A 14,965-nucleotide genomic window follows, 5' to 3' on the forward strand; every position below is an offset into this window, starting at 1 on the left:
CCCATATGAAAAATTTCATATTTTGAAAGGGAATAACTCAAGAATGGGTTGACGGATCGTCATTGTATTCAGTATGTAGATAGCTTAAGTAATGATTGACAATCAGTAGCTAATAGGCATAATTAATTAGGAAAGTTTATAAATCTGTTGCATTCTATCATACTTTTTATAGGACTCTCAAACATGTGACAAATGAAACGGAGAAAGAGAGGAATATTTCTATATGTTAATTATGCAAATGAATACCTAATTTGAATAATCAATGTCCCTTTTCACAGCCACTTCCCCCTTTATTTGTGATAAATGAAGCTAATAATATGTTTTCTAGAGTTGCACATGCGACAATGCGACCCAAGTGTATGGGTAGAGAGTGACAAAAAGGTATCTATGGTCCAGTTTTGAGTTCATTTCGCGCGTAATTTGCTACAAATTGACATTAAACCCCACTCTAATTGCAAGAAACTATTAATAGACACACCCACATTATTACATTATATTACAGCAATAAACAGAAATCATTCAACTGTACTTGAAATACAAAAAAATGTCAACGCCCTTATACACTCGTATACAATCAAACTATCAACTCGCTGCATTGCTATAGGAGGCTCCTCAAGTAAAGGAAACTTAGTATAGAATGTAGGGTGCTAGATTTCATATGAAGTAAGTGTTGAAAAGCATACACTGTAATTCGCTACAACTTTCAAAGACAGATCTTCGGAGGGTCAAAAATAAAAAGTGATAAACGTTGGTATAGAATACATGGACAAGATTTCAGATGAACTTAATGTTAATATCAAACAATGAAACTTCCCTACCACGTAAAATATACTGAAATCCAATGAACGAAAAAACAAGTATGTGAAATTTCATAAGCTTGGTGTAAAAAAGGGCTAATAAAACTTATCTTCGCTCTCAGTATTCAGAAAAAAAGCTTACTTTTTAGCTAATGTTTACAGAAATATTTAATGACGTCAGCCAGATGAGGAAATGACGTCACCAGTTCTTCTTCATGGCCGAGCTCCAAACCCTTCCAGTCAAAACCTGCAAAAAAAATTCAGTAGCTGGTTACGTATTCTATGTATTACAAAGACTCTCTTTACATTTCTTATTTGATGCAGGATTACTCTTACTAATAAGTATCAAAGATGTCTTTGGCATACCGTATATCTACACACAATAGAGCAGAAATACGCGTTACAATAGTGAGAATTTATTTGTAGTAGAAGAAGTAGTAGAAGTGGTAGCAGTAGAAGTGATAGTAGTAGTAGTAGTAGTACTGTAGTAGTAAGAGCAGTAGAAATGATAGCAGTAGTAGTAGTAGTAGTAGTAAGAGCAGTAGAAGTAATAATAGTAGTAGAAGTAGTAGTAGTGGAAGTAGTGGTAGTAGAAATAGTAGTAGTAGTAGCAGTAGAAGTGGTAGAAAAAGTAGTAGTAATAGTAGTAGCAGCCGTAGTAGCAGTAGAAGTGATAGTAGTAGTAGTAGTAGCAGCAGCAGTTGTAGTATTGAACATTCTGCTTCTTGCTAGTCTTTACTAGCTTGCCTTTTAACATTTTGAAATACCTACCCGGTGCAACAACACAGCTTATGAGTGTAAATTCTCCACCATGCATAACTTCTGCTGCACCCCAAACTCCAGCAGGCACAAGAACTTCATACCTGGCTTCTCCGTTTCTAATGGTGCTTCCCAGGACAGCGGTAGAGTAAATGCCGTTTGCGTCAATCATATGAATCTGCAATATTAAACATTGAACGAGGTTGTAATATCAAGTACACCTTTAAATATACTTGGAAGTGAATAGCTACACAGTTTTAAAAATATGCTTTCTTTAGGAACTAACCACCGCAAGGGGCACAGTTAAGCTATCTCTGGCACTTTTTATCCACTGCATAAATCATGCGTACTGGCTTAATTTACATAAAGAGCCATGACAGACAAGTGCACTGGATCCACTCATACTAGTACCTAAACAAAGACCGGATCAGCTATGCCGTTAAAGTACGGCTGGAAGTTTGAGTTTCGTGTCCTAAAGACAGCAATTGCCATCAGCCATTTGTGTTTTTTCGGGAAGGTTGGACGGTGAAGAAGAAACACATGTACCTTTAGGCAGCCGCCATCTTGGTACAGCCATATTTCGTCTGACGTCAGTCGGCGCCAGGTGGAACGGACCACTTCAGGCAGAAGGTAGTAACAGACTGTGGCGGTGGTAGAGTCTGTGCCGTCTTCGTTCTGTGGGGGAAAGGGGTCGTTACATAATCAACTAATCAAAGAGCAAGGCTGGACTATAAAACCACCCAATAAATTCAGCTAACGTAAACTCCCAGACCTCAGTTTGCTTCTGAAAGCCGTGGTGTTCACATCAGTGAAGGGGCTCGCTGGCTAAGACAATTTACCAAGTATTGAAGTTACTTCAGCACATGTTTGAAATCATATTGTGTATAAAAGGAATCAAAGTATAGTTACACATAAACAAGTCAGCTTGGTAATACCTAACCAAGAATATGAAGCAATTACAACACTGGCCTGCCATGCTCACTGGTAGAATGTCTCAGACATTGGCTGTCAGTATACAAATTACATTTCTACAGAGCCCCTAAGTCTATACTGGTTTCTTAGACTACCAAGTAGTCACCACAAATGTATAAGTCATACTTCTAGACACACAGCTATCAAAGCTGATTCAGGTCTGAGAAAAGTATAGATACAATTCCAACTTTGAAGGGGTTGCTTTGACAGTTGAAAACACCATGTTATGATTTTCGGAAAGTTGCCTAGCAAAGTTACGTATTGTATTGATTACGTAGCTTTGTTACGCCTACATGTATCTGGATTATTTTGTTGGTCTGACAATGTTTTCTTTAAAAACTAGTGAGATAAATACAGGATTTTCAAACATTGAGACGTCAGTTGACATGCAAATGATTTCCTGTCGTCTGCTCTGATCCCATTCTATTGTTCTTGGAGCCAGGCGGGTAGAGATCCCCTACAGAGGATAATTCATTTATGATGTTGGAATGCGGGTTGGAGTCAATTTAGCTACTAACTCTCTGACAGAAGAAAGTGTTTATAGGAGTAGAACCATGGGTCCTGCTTTCTTGTCCTTTATTAAATGCTAATTACCCGCCTTTCCCATGGTGTTTACAGTGAGATAACGCTTGGCAGCTTATTATAGCCGATCAAATAAACCACCGAGTGAGCGAAGGGAGGAATGAAGGCTTGTAATTGGTCCACATCAAATGATAATTTATTTTATATGGTATTTTATTGAAAAGTGAACGATGCATATGCGGTTCAAAATATGTGAAAAAAAAACATCTTGTAGATGCAGTTGCGATCGACGCAAATACACGCAAAATATATTATATGACAGTATGATAAACGGGAGTTACACGACCTCATACCTTCGCCAAATAAAGTTTACCTTTTCGAGTAGTAATCTTATGTGTCCTCCTACTGCAATTGTCTTGACACTATTGAAGTGACATATGATATTTCTCATCGATTATGCAAATTAAGTTATCATCTGCATGAAATATATAAGTTGATCAGTTGACTTCTCTACTCCAATAACAAAAGTTGTTCAAAGTATGAAAGTCTTATCTTGAAGAAAAACCTAAGGCCTTACATCATAAATTAAGTAAATAAGGCACTCGTTCACACGATTTATGTCCGACAACGTCAAAATTCACTTACTTCTTAAATGCTGGAAAAGTGAAATTACCGTCATTTACCACAGTGGATTTATAGTATCTTCACATCAATTATTCAAATCAGGTCTTTATTTGCATAATTGATATCTATCAATATTTCTCTCTTTCTCAGTCACATATGTCAGATTTTGAGAGTCCTATGCAGTGGGTTTTATTTTTTCCTCATTGATTACACAAATTAGATCCTGATTTGCACAAAAAGCATATGATCATGTAAACAAACAATATCAAACCTATCAAAAATCATGACGATCCGTCAATCCCTCCTTGAGTCATCCTCTTTCAAAGTTTGAAACAGAATCAACTCTTGCAGATTAAAAAAGAAAGCCGCTAGGGTGCCCAAACCTACGCGACTTATTCTTCCACCGAAGAGCTATTTGCTATCTATAGAATCATAACCTCAGCATGTCCAGAACACGAGATGTCAAACGAACGCTAATGAAAACAGAACCTTCTTGGCGAAGGTAATATGGACCTTAAAATGGACGGGCGACCTAAAGGACTCGTTGTACCAGCCTCCCTCGGGATGTTCCCGCATGTTGTACAGCTCCACAAGCTGATGGAATCCACTGGAGAAAAAAAGCAAGTAATAAGACGTCGGAATCGTCTAAAACTTTACAATGTATCTCCAAAATCACCCTGCAGTACGCCCAAACACCCCGTGCAATTATGGTTGAAGATAATAATTCAGTCTGTAAACGAACAGATGAAATGAATCATACAATAGAAATTGTGATTTTAGACTATCTGACTGTAAATGTAATCTCCCTCTATTCAATGTATATATTTAGCTGTAACCTCCAGCGCAATTCAGGTTACCAGTGGTTACCTGCAAGGCTGTTTGTTTGTTTTACTGTAGAATATTGAATAAACAAACCATGTCACATCCGAGCTCACCCGGGTCTAACATGCAGGGTACATGGGATAAAGACCTTATATAACGATTCAGATGTATTGTATGCAATCACTTATAGATCGCTACCTAAACGATGGAAGGACCATTTGACCTTTTTTCAACCTTTATTTAACCTTGAAAGTACGCAAAACATACACTCATTCGGCCGAGGCCGTTTTTCAAGAATTCAAGGGAGGAGGTCAGGGGTCCTTTCAACGTACCATCGGAAAATAGAACATAAATTGTTATAACGTTGGGTAACATAAATTCGGGATTTTTCCGATAATGGTTGACTGAAATCAATCTAGCAGAACAATAAACCATCCTTTTTTTCTATAATTCTGTCAGTATCATGTACTATCTTTGCACTAATCATATATATGGTAGATTCTGTCTCTAGTCGTGCTGACACCATAATATTTCAACTTGAAACTACCGTCCGCCGCACGCACAATAAAGGTGCTGTCGGACAGGGGGGCACATTAATTCGGGAGAGAAGATTCGTCTTGAATATCTTACCGCTAATCACATTTTATACAGCAGCTATTCGTTCCATCCTTGGCTTGAGGAGAGTGCTATGGATATAGACGTGTCCAAGTAAAAAAAATACACGAAAAAACGGCCGTACCGCACACATCAGGCCAGTTCGGGAACAACCCGTGTGTTGAGTCGGTAGAACTTCACTCAAAGTCGGCCCATCGTCATCATCGGGCAACGTGTAACGTTACATTATTCATGGGAAGTTAGCTGGATGCCGTAGCAATGGTAATACTACTATGTCCATGTGTTCCTTGTTGTGTTAGGAGCAAACTTTGAGGAAAATATCTTCCTCAGTCCACTATCACACGCAGCATTTAGTCAAAAAAGTGTTCCTCACAAACCTTTGTCGTCTGCTTGACAACAGGATTCTGGTTAACAATATGGCGGCGGGAAAATACACGTGCCGTAGGTTGTAGCAACAGAGAGGAGTTTTGATGATTGATCACACTTAGAATCCAGTTGCAGGTTAGCAAAAGAGATTGTATTAAGTTGTCTTATAAATAATTTTGTTTAGCAGGCAGGAGATGTGACATTTGTCTTATAAACCAGCGAACAACCGTGCTGGGTGATTCTCCCACGAAGCCCCCAGACTCTGTCAATAAGGGACGGAGAGTTTTTGACGTCGCCAACTTCTAATGCATGGTTATCGAAGCTTTTCAGCCAGTGTTCTGAATACGTTAGTCTATCTGCATGTAGCACATATCCCTAAATACGCCGTTTTCGAAAAATCGCGAATTTAAGTACCCCGCGAATTAATGTTACCCAACGTTACAAAGATAACGTTGCAATCAGTATTCCATAATCGTATTCAGCATATAAAGATAAGTCGACGATATAACATCATTTCCATATTCGGTAATCATAGTCAGTTCATATTTTCTCGTTGCAACATATTTTTAAAGGCGCCGTTCTCAAGTTTGGTGCCAGACTATTCCATAGAGTAGTACCTGAGTAGGAGATAGACCTTTTATATACTTCTCTACGGACCATTGGTACATACAGTAGGTTAGACTTGCTTTGTCGTGTTGTTCTAGTTGCCCTATCTCTACAGTACGTGAACATGTGTCTCATGTAGGCTGGTACCAGAGATTGAGATGAGTAGCAAAGGCATGGGATAGGGCTTCCTGTTGGAATCTCGTGGAGAGCAAGGGGCCACTGCATGTAGGCAGGCAGAGCATTTATAGAAAACATCAAGTCAATATTACGTATTTACCAATTTTGTCAAGTTATTCCACAAGAAGGACAGTCTGGCCCGTTGTAGACAGCTATCTTTTAGGCAAATGCTCAGTTCACCCTGAAAAATATCAGTCGCCCCGCTACCGGGAACATATTCAGGGGGTTTAAAGCGAATACATGTTTTAATATTAAGGATTCAAAGGTCAAACTGGTTTTCGGAAAGTCCCCAAGGACTGGTAAATTCAGGGAGGAACCTCTTACTTTTGTATATGAGTACTCGGTTCAAGTGCTGTTTCAGCACTGGATATTCAGTGCTAAATGACCTTTCAACTGGGCTGCCGCCATCGCGCTGACAGTTCAGCACTAGCATAACCAAGTGCTAGCTTACACCAGGCCCTCCTAAGGGCGTATGGATCGTAGAATTCGTCAGAAAAAGGAATGATTAGCCTGTACAGTCAGTCCACGGTGAAGATCACATTTCACCCGAGGAGCCTGCAAATAACCCTGGCAAATATTCTCCCTATAGCCGGTTTAGTTAGTCTGGTAGAGACTAACAAAGCGATGAGATTAGTTCAGCACTAGAAAACCAGTGCTTGGAGGAGTGCAGCACTGGAAATCCAGTGCTGACACGGGGTCTAGAACTAGAATTTCTGTCCTAAGGGGGCTTCAGCGCTGGAACAAGACCGTACGGCACTATTCAGCCCAATAAGGCATGTGACACCTAGGGGTTGGCTAGGTTAGCAGTTATATGACCGTAACTTATGATGTATCTATCTGTTTTCAACAAAATTTGGCCAGGTGGTGTAAATACCAAATATTTAGAATATCAAAACCAGAAAATTTTCAATCTCATATATTTGGGGTGAAAAACTCACTTATTAGTGAAAAAACTGTATATGTTATTAAATGGGCTTGTGCTCACTTTGAAACAACTGCTTATTAACAGATCTAGAGTGATTTTTTTCTGGAGTAATAGATAGCATCTCTGAAATGTCTAAACTGCCCGGGCCTCTTGACTACATACCACTGTAAGGCTTAAATTTGGGTCAAAAACAGACTTTTTCGACCATTTTGAGCATTTTTTGTACAATAATGAACACAGCGAACAAAATCAAGGAAATCGCAAAAGGCCCGGTTGTATTCAGAAGGACTAAGGCTAAATAAAGTTAAATCTGTACAAATTTCGTGACAAAACTGGTATCCTGTAGTGGGCAGCGGCCGACGAAACAACACTTGCCTTACGCAAACTGCGGTCATTTAAGACCTGCGACACAATTAATGGTAAGATACGTACGTTATATGTTTGTAACTGTTAAACGTGTGATCGTATCAATACACAACTTCGCCGACAGTTAGTATTATGCGGTACATATGAAACAAGAGTTCCACGACCTCATATCTCCATGAACAATTCTATTCATGCAAATGACTTACACATTTGCATAATATATGCTTGGTCATAAACACCTTTATCTAACTTACACATGTTGCAATATTGACAGTCCTGTAAGTTAATTTTCCAATTAGATTAATTATGGTGCTTTGCATTAATTATGCAAATTAGGAATGTATTTGCATAATTGGTATCTGTTGATGCTCCACTTTCCATAAGCTACATATGTTACATATATTTGAGTCTGATAATGGAAAACACTGCAAATATAGATTTTCCTCATTAGCTATGCAAATTTAGTCCTTATTAACATAATCTGCACTTCATTATGTATATCTCTGTCTAAACTACCTGCATACTAAGTATCATATTGACAGTCCTATAATTTTCCAATTAGATGAGATATGGTGTTTTGCATTAATTACGCAAATTAGTAATTTATTTGCATGATTGGTATCTGTTGATGATCAACTTTCCATAAACTACATACGTTACATGTATTTGAGTCCGATGATGGAAAACCCTGCAAATATAGATTTACCTCATTAGTTATGAAATTAAGTCCTAATTAACATAATTTGCACTTCATTGTGTACATCTCTGTCTAAGCTACCTGTATACTAAATATCATGGAAATCTATCGTTCCTTTGTTCAGTTATTCTCCTTAGACGATTTTCACGATAACGCCCCTGCAGTTCCAGAGCAAGCTGTTAGGGGGCCCAAACCCACACCACGTCTTCATTACACCACAAGCTATCTGCCGCCAAAAAATCAAGACCATAGCACGTCCTGGTCAAGAGATGCAAAAATTGAATTTCTGCTGCAGTACCAAGGTCACATACCAGGGGGCCCAAAATTGACCTTGAATTTCGGCTTCATAACACCTGCCCACATACCAAATATTTTCGTAATCTATCCAGAGGTTCTTTAGTTATGCTGACTACAGTGGTCCGGAAACTCAAACAGACAAGCAGACAGACAAACACACAAACAGACACACAGACACACCCAAAACTATATCTCCATTTTCCATGGAGATAATAAATCTACAATCTCCCTTGCTGTACAATGATTTTGATTTAGAAATAACCATTTTAGTTTACTGTTCGTCCCAAGCTGATGTATAAATACCAGCCGTTTTCGCGCCAAACCACAACCCGGGGGGCCGTTCGAACGTTCAAACATGTTCGAACGGTAACATTTTGCAGCTTCCACGCGGGTCCTTTTTTGTTAATAGCCTCTACTTATGTCAATAAGTGATACATACTTGATCAATAACTGCACGGTTATTATCGATAATTCCTATCAAAAGTAGTTAGTATGCCAAATGCCTTGTGAATTCCTATTTTTGCAAGATAACGTTACACCATTGGACCATTCTGAAAACGTCACGGTCTAGCCAGGTTACCTGCGGTCACTGAGTGGTTTGAAATTCATGTTCGACAGAAATTGGCACAGGCCTTAAACTGCCTGTGGTTTGCTGTTGCTGAACTTTCTTCAGCACTAGGCCCCCAGTGCTGAGGCCGATTCGACCCGTTGATTTAGCACTGCAATACTAGTGCGGAACCCGTTACTTTTGTATATTTGCTAAAACATACCTCGTTTTCGTCATTTCCTGGGACATCTTCGACCGACTTAATCCACTTCTTGCAGCGACAAAAGACAAAGCTGTCTAAAGTATTCTTATTGTTACAGTCGTTGTCTGCCATCCACAGAGCAAACGTTAATGCGGGAACCGGTTTTTCCAGTATCATTGTCTATTCTCCTATCGTAACGTTATACCGCCTTTGAACTCTGAACTATCACCTTCGCCTAGAAGGGTAAGTTTTCGTCAGCGTTCGTGTGTGTGTCTGTGAACACAATAACTCCTTGATGCCTGGATGGATTGTCTTCATACATCGTACAGTCAAACCTGCCTAGGCGACCACCTGGCCATGGCGACCGCTTTTTCTCGGTCCCGAAAATTTTCCCCATAGGCACAAGCATTAAGCTGCCTGCCCAAGGCGACCACCCGTCCAACGCGACCGCGACCGCCACGAATTGGGAGCGCACAGAGCACAATCCCTGCCTATGGTGGCCGCCTAATTTTTAAGCGTGTGGTGACATCAGATCATTTTGCTGTCGGATTTCACGGAAATGTTTTCAAGACTGTAAAGGACAAAAATAAGGACAAAAATATATGGAATAGCAATGTTATAGCATCGATTTGTCCATGAAGTGTTTAATAAAACGTTCCCCCAATAACATTGTAAAGTCCCCTATAAACATTGTATGTCGGTAGGTCTTCATGAGACCTCGAAATGATTACATTTTGGGCCACCTAGCAGATGGCTATGGTACTGCAGCGGAACTTCCGGTTTCAACATCTCGTGTTCTGGACATACTATGGTGGCAGATATCCCTTGGGAATGAGAGTAAGTCCTACAGGTTGGGCCCCTAGTGGATTTTTTTAAGAACTGCAGGAGCCGATTTTGTTTTAAACTTTGAAAGATAATAACTCAAGAAGGTAATGACGGATCGTCATGGCTTTTGGTATGTAGAAGAGCTTATGACATGACTAACATAATCATAAGCTAATCATGCGAATAAGAAAATTCGGTATTATTCACAAGACCCTGTAAATAATATTTCTTATATCCTGTCAATAAGAATGTTTGGCACTATTGACAGGATATTCGAGGCAACAAGAATATTTTCGTCCCTTTAGAATTTTGTAGACAGCATGACCATGATCCTGTCAGCCATATCCTAGACTCTCTATATAACACCCTGATTTTGGTCTTGTAAGGCGGTTCAAAAAATACTAATTGATATTCATGAGAAAGACTAATCAACTGTTAAAAGACTAATCAACGATTGGATGTAGCTCACCAACTTTTCAATTTAATCATTCACCAACCTGATGAAATTATTAACGACATCAAACACACATTTAACAGATGTTTGTGTGCGTTCAAATCATCTTATTTTCCTAAAAATACCAAACGTTTTCTAAGCAGCTTTATATACATCAATCAAGACAACGCCCCTTTTCAGAAACACCACTCCCTTCTTTTGTGATAAATGAAGTTAGTTTTGTTTTGTTTTTTAGCCAAGCTTCAGGAGCGAGCTTCATAGTATATTTTAGGCCCGTTTCACAAGAATTCCCAGAATTTTACAGTAATCCGTCCGTGGACGCCGCCTGCCACTCTATACCTTGTTAGTAAGGTCTGGCATTCCAGCAAGAAATCCAAGAATTTTGCAGGAATCCTTCCGTGGACCCGCCTGTCACTCTACACCTTGTTAGTAAGGTCTGGCATTCCAGCACGCAGGTCGATGACATATGACCTATTTACGTGGTGTCCAATTTCGTACTATTGGGAGTGTGTCAGGGAGTTACACGGAATCTAGTATTTTTGGTTCGAAAAGGGTTTTCAACCCACCCCAGTTAATCTATTATGACAAGAAGTTGCCCCCCTCAAAAAAAACTCTATGGACACCAAATCTTCAGACTGGCTTGGCAGACGCCTTACTGACTTAGTGCTTTGCTAACAAATATTATCATGGCAGAACTAAAGAGTGCTAAGTTGGTACTTTCTTTACAGTGAAGTAAGATCAACCCAGACACCTTCGCCATGGCTATAATTTTTAATTGCCACACTTATTTAGAGTTGCTCACGCCACAGGCTAAACGGTGCAAAACCCCCAATTCTTTCGTGACCCAGGTCCACGATAGCGCACGGCTAAAAGTGACGAAAGGGTTTTTATGGTCCAGGTTTGAGTTCACTTCGCTCGTTATCTGCCGTGAAATACTTTAATAGCAAGAAACTGCTGAGGCACACACATTATCATTAGTATCATATCAAACCACAAAATAAACAGCGCTTGAAATACAAGAAAATGTCAACGCCCTTGTATATTATAAAATCATCGATCAACTTGCTAAATGTATTTTTACAATTGGAAGCTCATAGAGTAAAGGAAAACTAGAATAATTAAAAAAAGAATTAGTACAAAATGCACGGTGCCAGATTCCACATGACGTTAGTGATTGAAAAGCATACAATGTAATTATTCCCTACGACCTGAAGATCTTAAAATATAGACCTTAGGAGGCTCATAAATAAAAAATTATTATTAAGTATATACACGGTGCAAGATTTCAGCGAACTTAATGTTAAGACCATACAATTCTACCCCCTACGATGTAAAAATTAAGGAAATGAAAAGAAGGATACAATACAAAAATAAAAGACAAGAAAAATTCGCCAAATTTTCCTAAACCTAACGTAAATCACGTGCTAATAACTCCGCTCACAGTATTTGGAAATAAAGCTTACTTTTTACAGAAATATTTAATGACGTCAGCCAGATGAGGAAATGACGTCACCAGCTCTTCTTCCTGGCCGAGCTCCAAACCCTTCCAGTCAAAACCTGAAAAAAATTATAAGCTGGTACATTATTTTACAAAGTCTGTCATTACATGTATAAGACGCAAGAATACTCTTACAAATAAGTATCAAAGATGTTTTTGACATACCGTATATCTGCACACAGTAGAGCAGAAATACACGCTACAATAGTTATTATCTTTATCAATTATTATCATTTTTATCTTTTTTTCTTTATTAATAGAAGTAGTAGTTCCTGTAGTAGTAGTAGTAGTTGTAGCAGTAGTAGTAATAGCAGTAGTAGTAGAAGTAGTAGTAGTAGTAGCAGTAGCAGTAGTAGTAGTAGTAGTTGTAGTTTTGAACATTCTGCTTCTTGCTAGACAAGTCTTTACTAGCTTTCCTTTAAACATTTTGTAATACCTACCTGGTGCAACAACACAGCTTATGAGCGTAAATTCTCCGCCTTGCATAACTTCTGCTGCACCCCAAACTCCAGCGGGCACAAGAACTTCATACTTGGCCTCTCTGTGAAGAAGGGTGCTTCCCAGGACAGCGGTAGAGTAGATGCCGTTTGCGTCAATCATATGAATCTGCAACATCAAACAAGGTGGTAATATAAAAACGTCTGTCCAATATTTGACAGCAATTACTGCAGCAAGCTATCTGGCACTTTCGATGCACCGTTGGAGTCACGTGTTAGTTATTTACATAAAATGACGTGACTGAACATAGCAGCAGATTCGAGTTTCACAGTCAAAAGTCGGGGTACGTTTAAATGTGTTGCAAGTTGAAGTTCCAAGTTTTATGTTCCCTACTGGCACCAAGAGCCATGTGCCTCTTAACTTTAACCTTTAGCACACTGAAGTAGCCATTTGGCACCGCATTCTCTATTGGTTACAGAGTTATGCAGCAGAAGAAAACGATGACACCTTGTGGCGATATGCAAAATGCAGACACATCTACATTTTTATCATCTGTGGTGGTTTTTTAAAGGGTCAAGAAAAAATTAAAGGGACACACACCTTCAGACAGCCGCCATCTTGGTACAGCCATATTTCGTCTGACGTCAGCCGGCGCCAGGTGGACCGTACCACTTCAGGCAGCAGGTAGTAACAGACCGTGGCAGCTGTAGACTCTGTGCCGTCTTCAGTCTGTGAAGTAAAATGCCCAGTATATATTAACTTAAAGTAATCAAAAGCGTATTGTTCACCCTTTTCTCTAAGCCTGGCCAGTTACCTATAACCACCGACCAAATAAACCACCGAGTGAGCGAAGGGAAGAACGGATGCTTGTGATTGGCCCACATAATGATTACTTGCAACGAGTTGAAGACGCACGTACTGTCTGTACACACGCGCGCGCGAACAAACACGCACACACACACATACACACACACACACACACACACACACACATGCACACACGAACACATTTGAACACACAGACAAACACAAGCACTCTCTTCTATGAATATATGATGATTACTTGGCGATTACCTGAAAATGAACCGACGACCTAAAGGTCTCTTTGTACCAGCCTCCCTCAGGATGTTTCTGCATGTTGTACACTTCCACAAGCTGATGGAACCCACTGGAGCAACGACAACACGAGCTAGCGTCATCACGGAACAACAACCTTCATTAAACATAGACGTGGGACGTTACATACTTCCAACAATCTTTGGCCCGAAGCTCAGGTCACACTTCTGGATAGTAACCTAAATTTTGATTAAATGAGAAACCGGTCCGTCAGTTATCTTGAAGAGAACCAGAGAGAACTTGTCGAAGATGTTTTTCATGGAAGATCGAATGTTGAATATGAATCGTGTTCCATGACACGGACGTCTGTTTAATCAGACATACAAATGATTGCAATAACATATGATTGTGTGACTATTAAAATCATGATAAACACAATGATAAGGTTACGTTCGCTCTGGCAAACTTTTGAATCCAATGTTCAGATTTTGTGCGAAAAATGCTTGATAAAGCTATTTCAAGGAGGTTCTATTAGATTATTCTTTAATGTCATTGTTGGGAAAATATAAATTATAAATAAACATACCTTTTATTCCTTGTCTGCATTATTTCCCGGTCCATTCTTTGAGGTTCTTTCTGTACTAACAAGATAGTAATAAACGGTGTGATATTTCTCCACTATATGGTCTAATGTCGGCGGAAATGACGTGCATGCCACTGACTGTGACGAAATCAATGTTTGCCAGCCGCGGGACTTATGCGGAAAACTTATGCGCTTATCCTGTGACTTACATTGTGGCCCTTGAACCACTACACTCCGGATAAACGCACATTCCATTTGATTGCACCAAATCCCAAAATCCCCAACCGGTTCCCATTCACTGCATTGTAAGTGACTCCGCATATCTGCACCGCGAATTGTCAACAATGCCGGATAACTGCACCAATTTCGTTTTTTTTTTCAAAAATCCTCGACAAGTTGACTTAAAAAGTGCGCTAAAAATCGGCAAACGCTGTGCAAATGAGCCGATACATGCCGATGTTAAGGCGCAATAGAATGGGTGGTGCAGTTAGGCGGATTCTACTGTAAAAATAAGCTGTATACAGTTTTTAAAATGTATCAGACAACAATTATCCCAGAAATACCGGGGGTGAAAGACCTTACATTACCGTCCGGACGATGCCACCTCATCTGACCTTGTGAATCCTAAGAGTTAACTGACCTTGTGATTAGTGAATTGACCTTAAGGCCTTGTGGAGCATCGTATGCAGATTTCAAAATGTGTCAGACCAATATTATGTCAGGAATGTGGGGGTCAGTGCCCGGACGATGCCACCTTTTCAGATTATTTCTTTTGAGAGTTATAATAGTGCTCTCGGAACACTTTGCATAACTTGTA

General features: G+C 39.6%; 2 protein-coding genes across 4 annotated transcripts; both read right to left on the bottom strand.

Moving 5' to 3' along the window:
- Positions 1-479: 479 nt before the first annotated feature.
- On the bottom strand, positions 480-9,486 carry LOC136438035 (uncharacterized). 3 transcript variants are annotated; one of them, XM_066432661.1, is made up of 5 exons: positions 9,316-9,458; positions 4,188-4,281; positions 2,103-2,231; positions 1,569-1,734; positions 480-1,044 (listed from the first exon to the last, which is right to left on the bottom strand). In XM_066432661.1, exons 1-5 carry the CDS (start codon positions 9,339-9,341, stop codon positions 947-949), a joined length of 513 nt encoding a protein of 170 aa, XP_066288758.1. In that variant the 5' UTR covers positions 9,342-9,458; the 3' UTR covers positions 480-946. The 3 variants fall into 3 exon arrangements, with proteins under 3 accessions (XP_066288758.1, XP_066288759.1, XP_066288757.1); XM_066432662.1 differs by lacking the exon at positions 9,316-9,458 and adding an exon at positions 4,764-4,811; XM_066432660.1 differs by lacking the exon at positions 4,188-4,281 and having other exon boundaries at positions 9,316-9,486.
- Positions 9,487-12,032: 2,546 nt separating this feature from the next.
- LOC136438676 (uncharacterized) lies at positions 12,033-14,276 on the bottom strand. Its single transcript, XM_066433590.1, has 5 exons — positions 14,152-14,276; positions 13,584-13,677; positions 13,110-13,238; positions 12,512-12,677; positions 12,033-12,130 (listed from the first exon to the last, which is right to left on the bottom strand). Exons 1-5 carry the CDS (start codon positions 14,184-14,186, stop codon positions 12,033-12,035), a joined length of 522 nt encoding a protein of 173 aa, XP_066289687.1. The 5' UTR covers positions 14,187-14,276.
- Positions 14,277-14,965: the final 689 nt, after the last annotated feature.

Source organism: Branchiostoma lanceolatum, chromosome 7 (assembly GCF_035083965.1).
Source record: "Branchiostoma lanceolatum isolate klBraLanc5 chromosome 7, klBraLanc5.hap2, whole genome shotgun sequence".
NCBI lineage: Eukaryota > Metazoa > Chordata > Leptocardii > Amphioxiformes > Branchiostomatidae > Branchiostoma > Branchiostoma lanceolatum.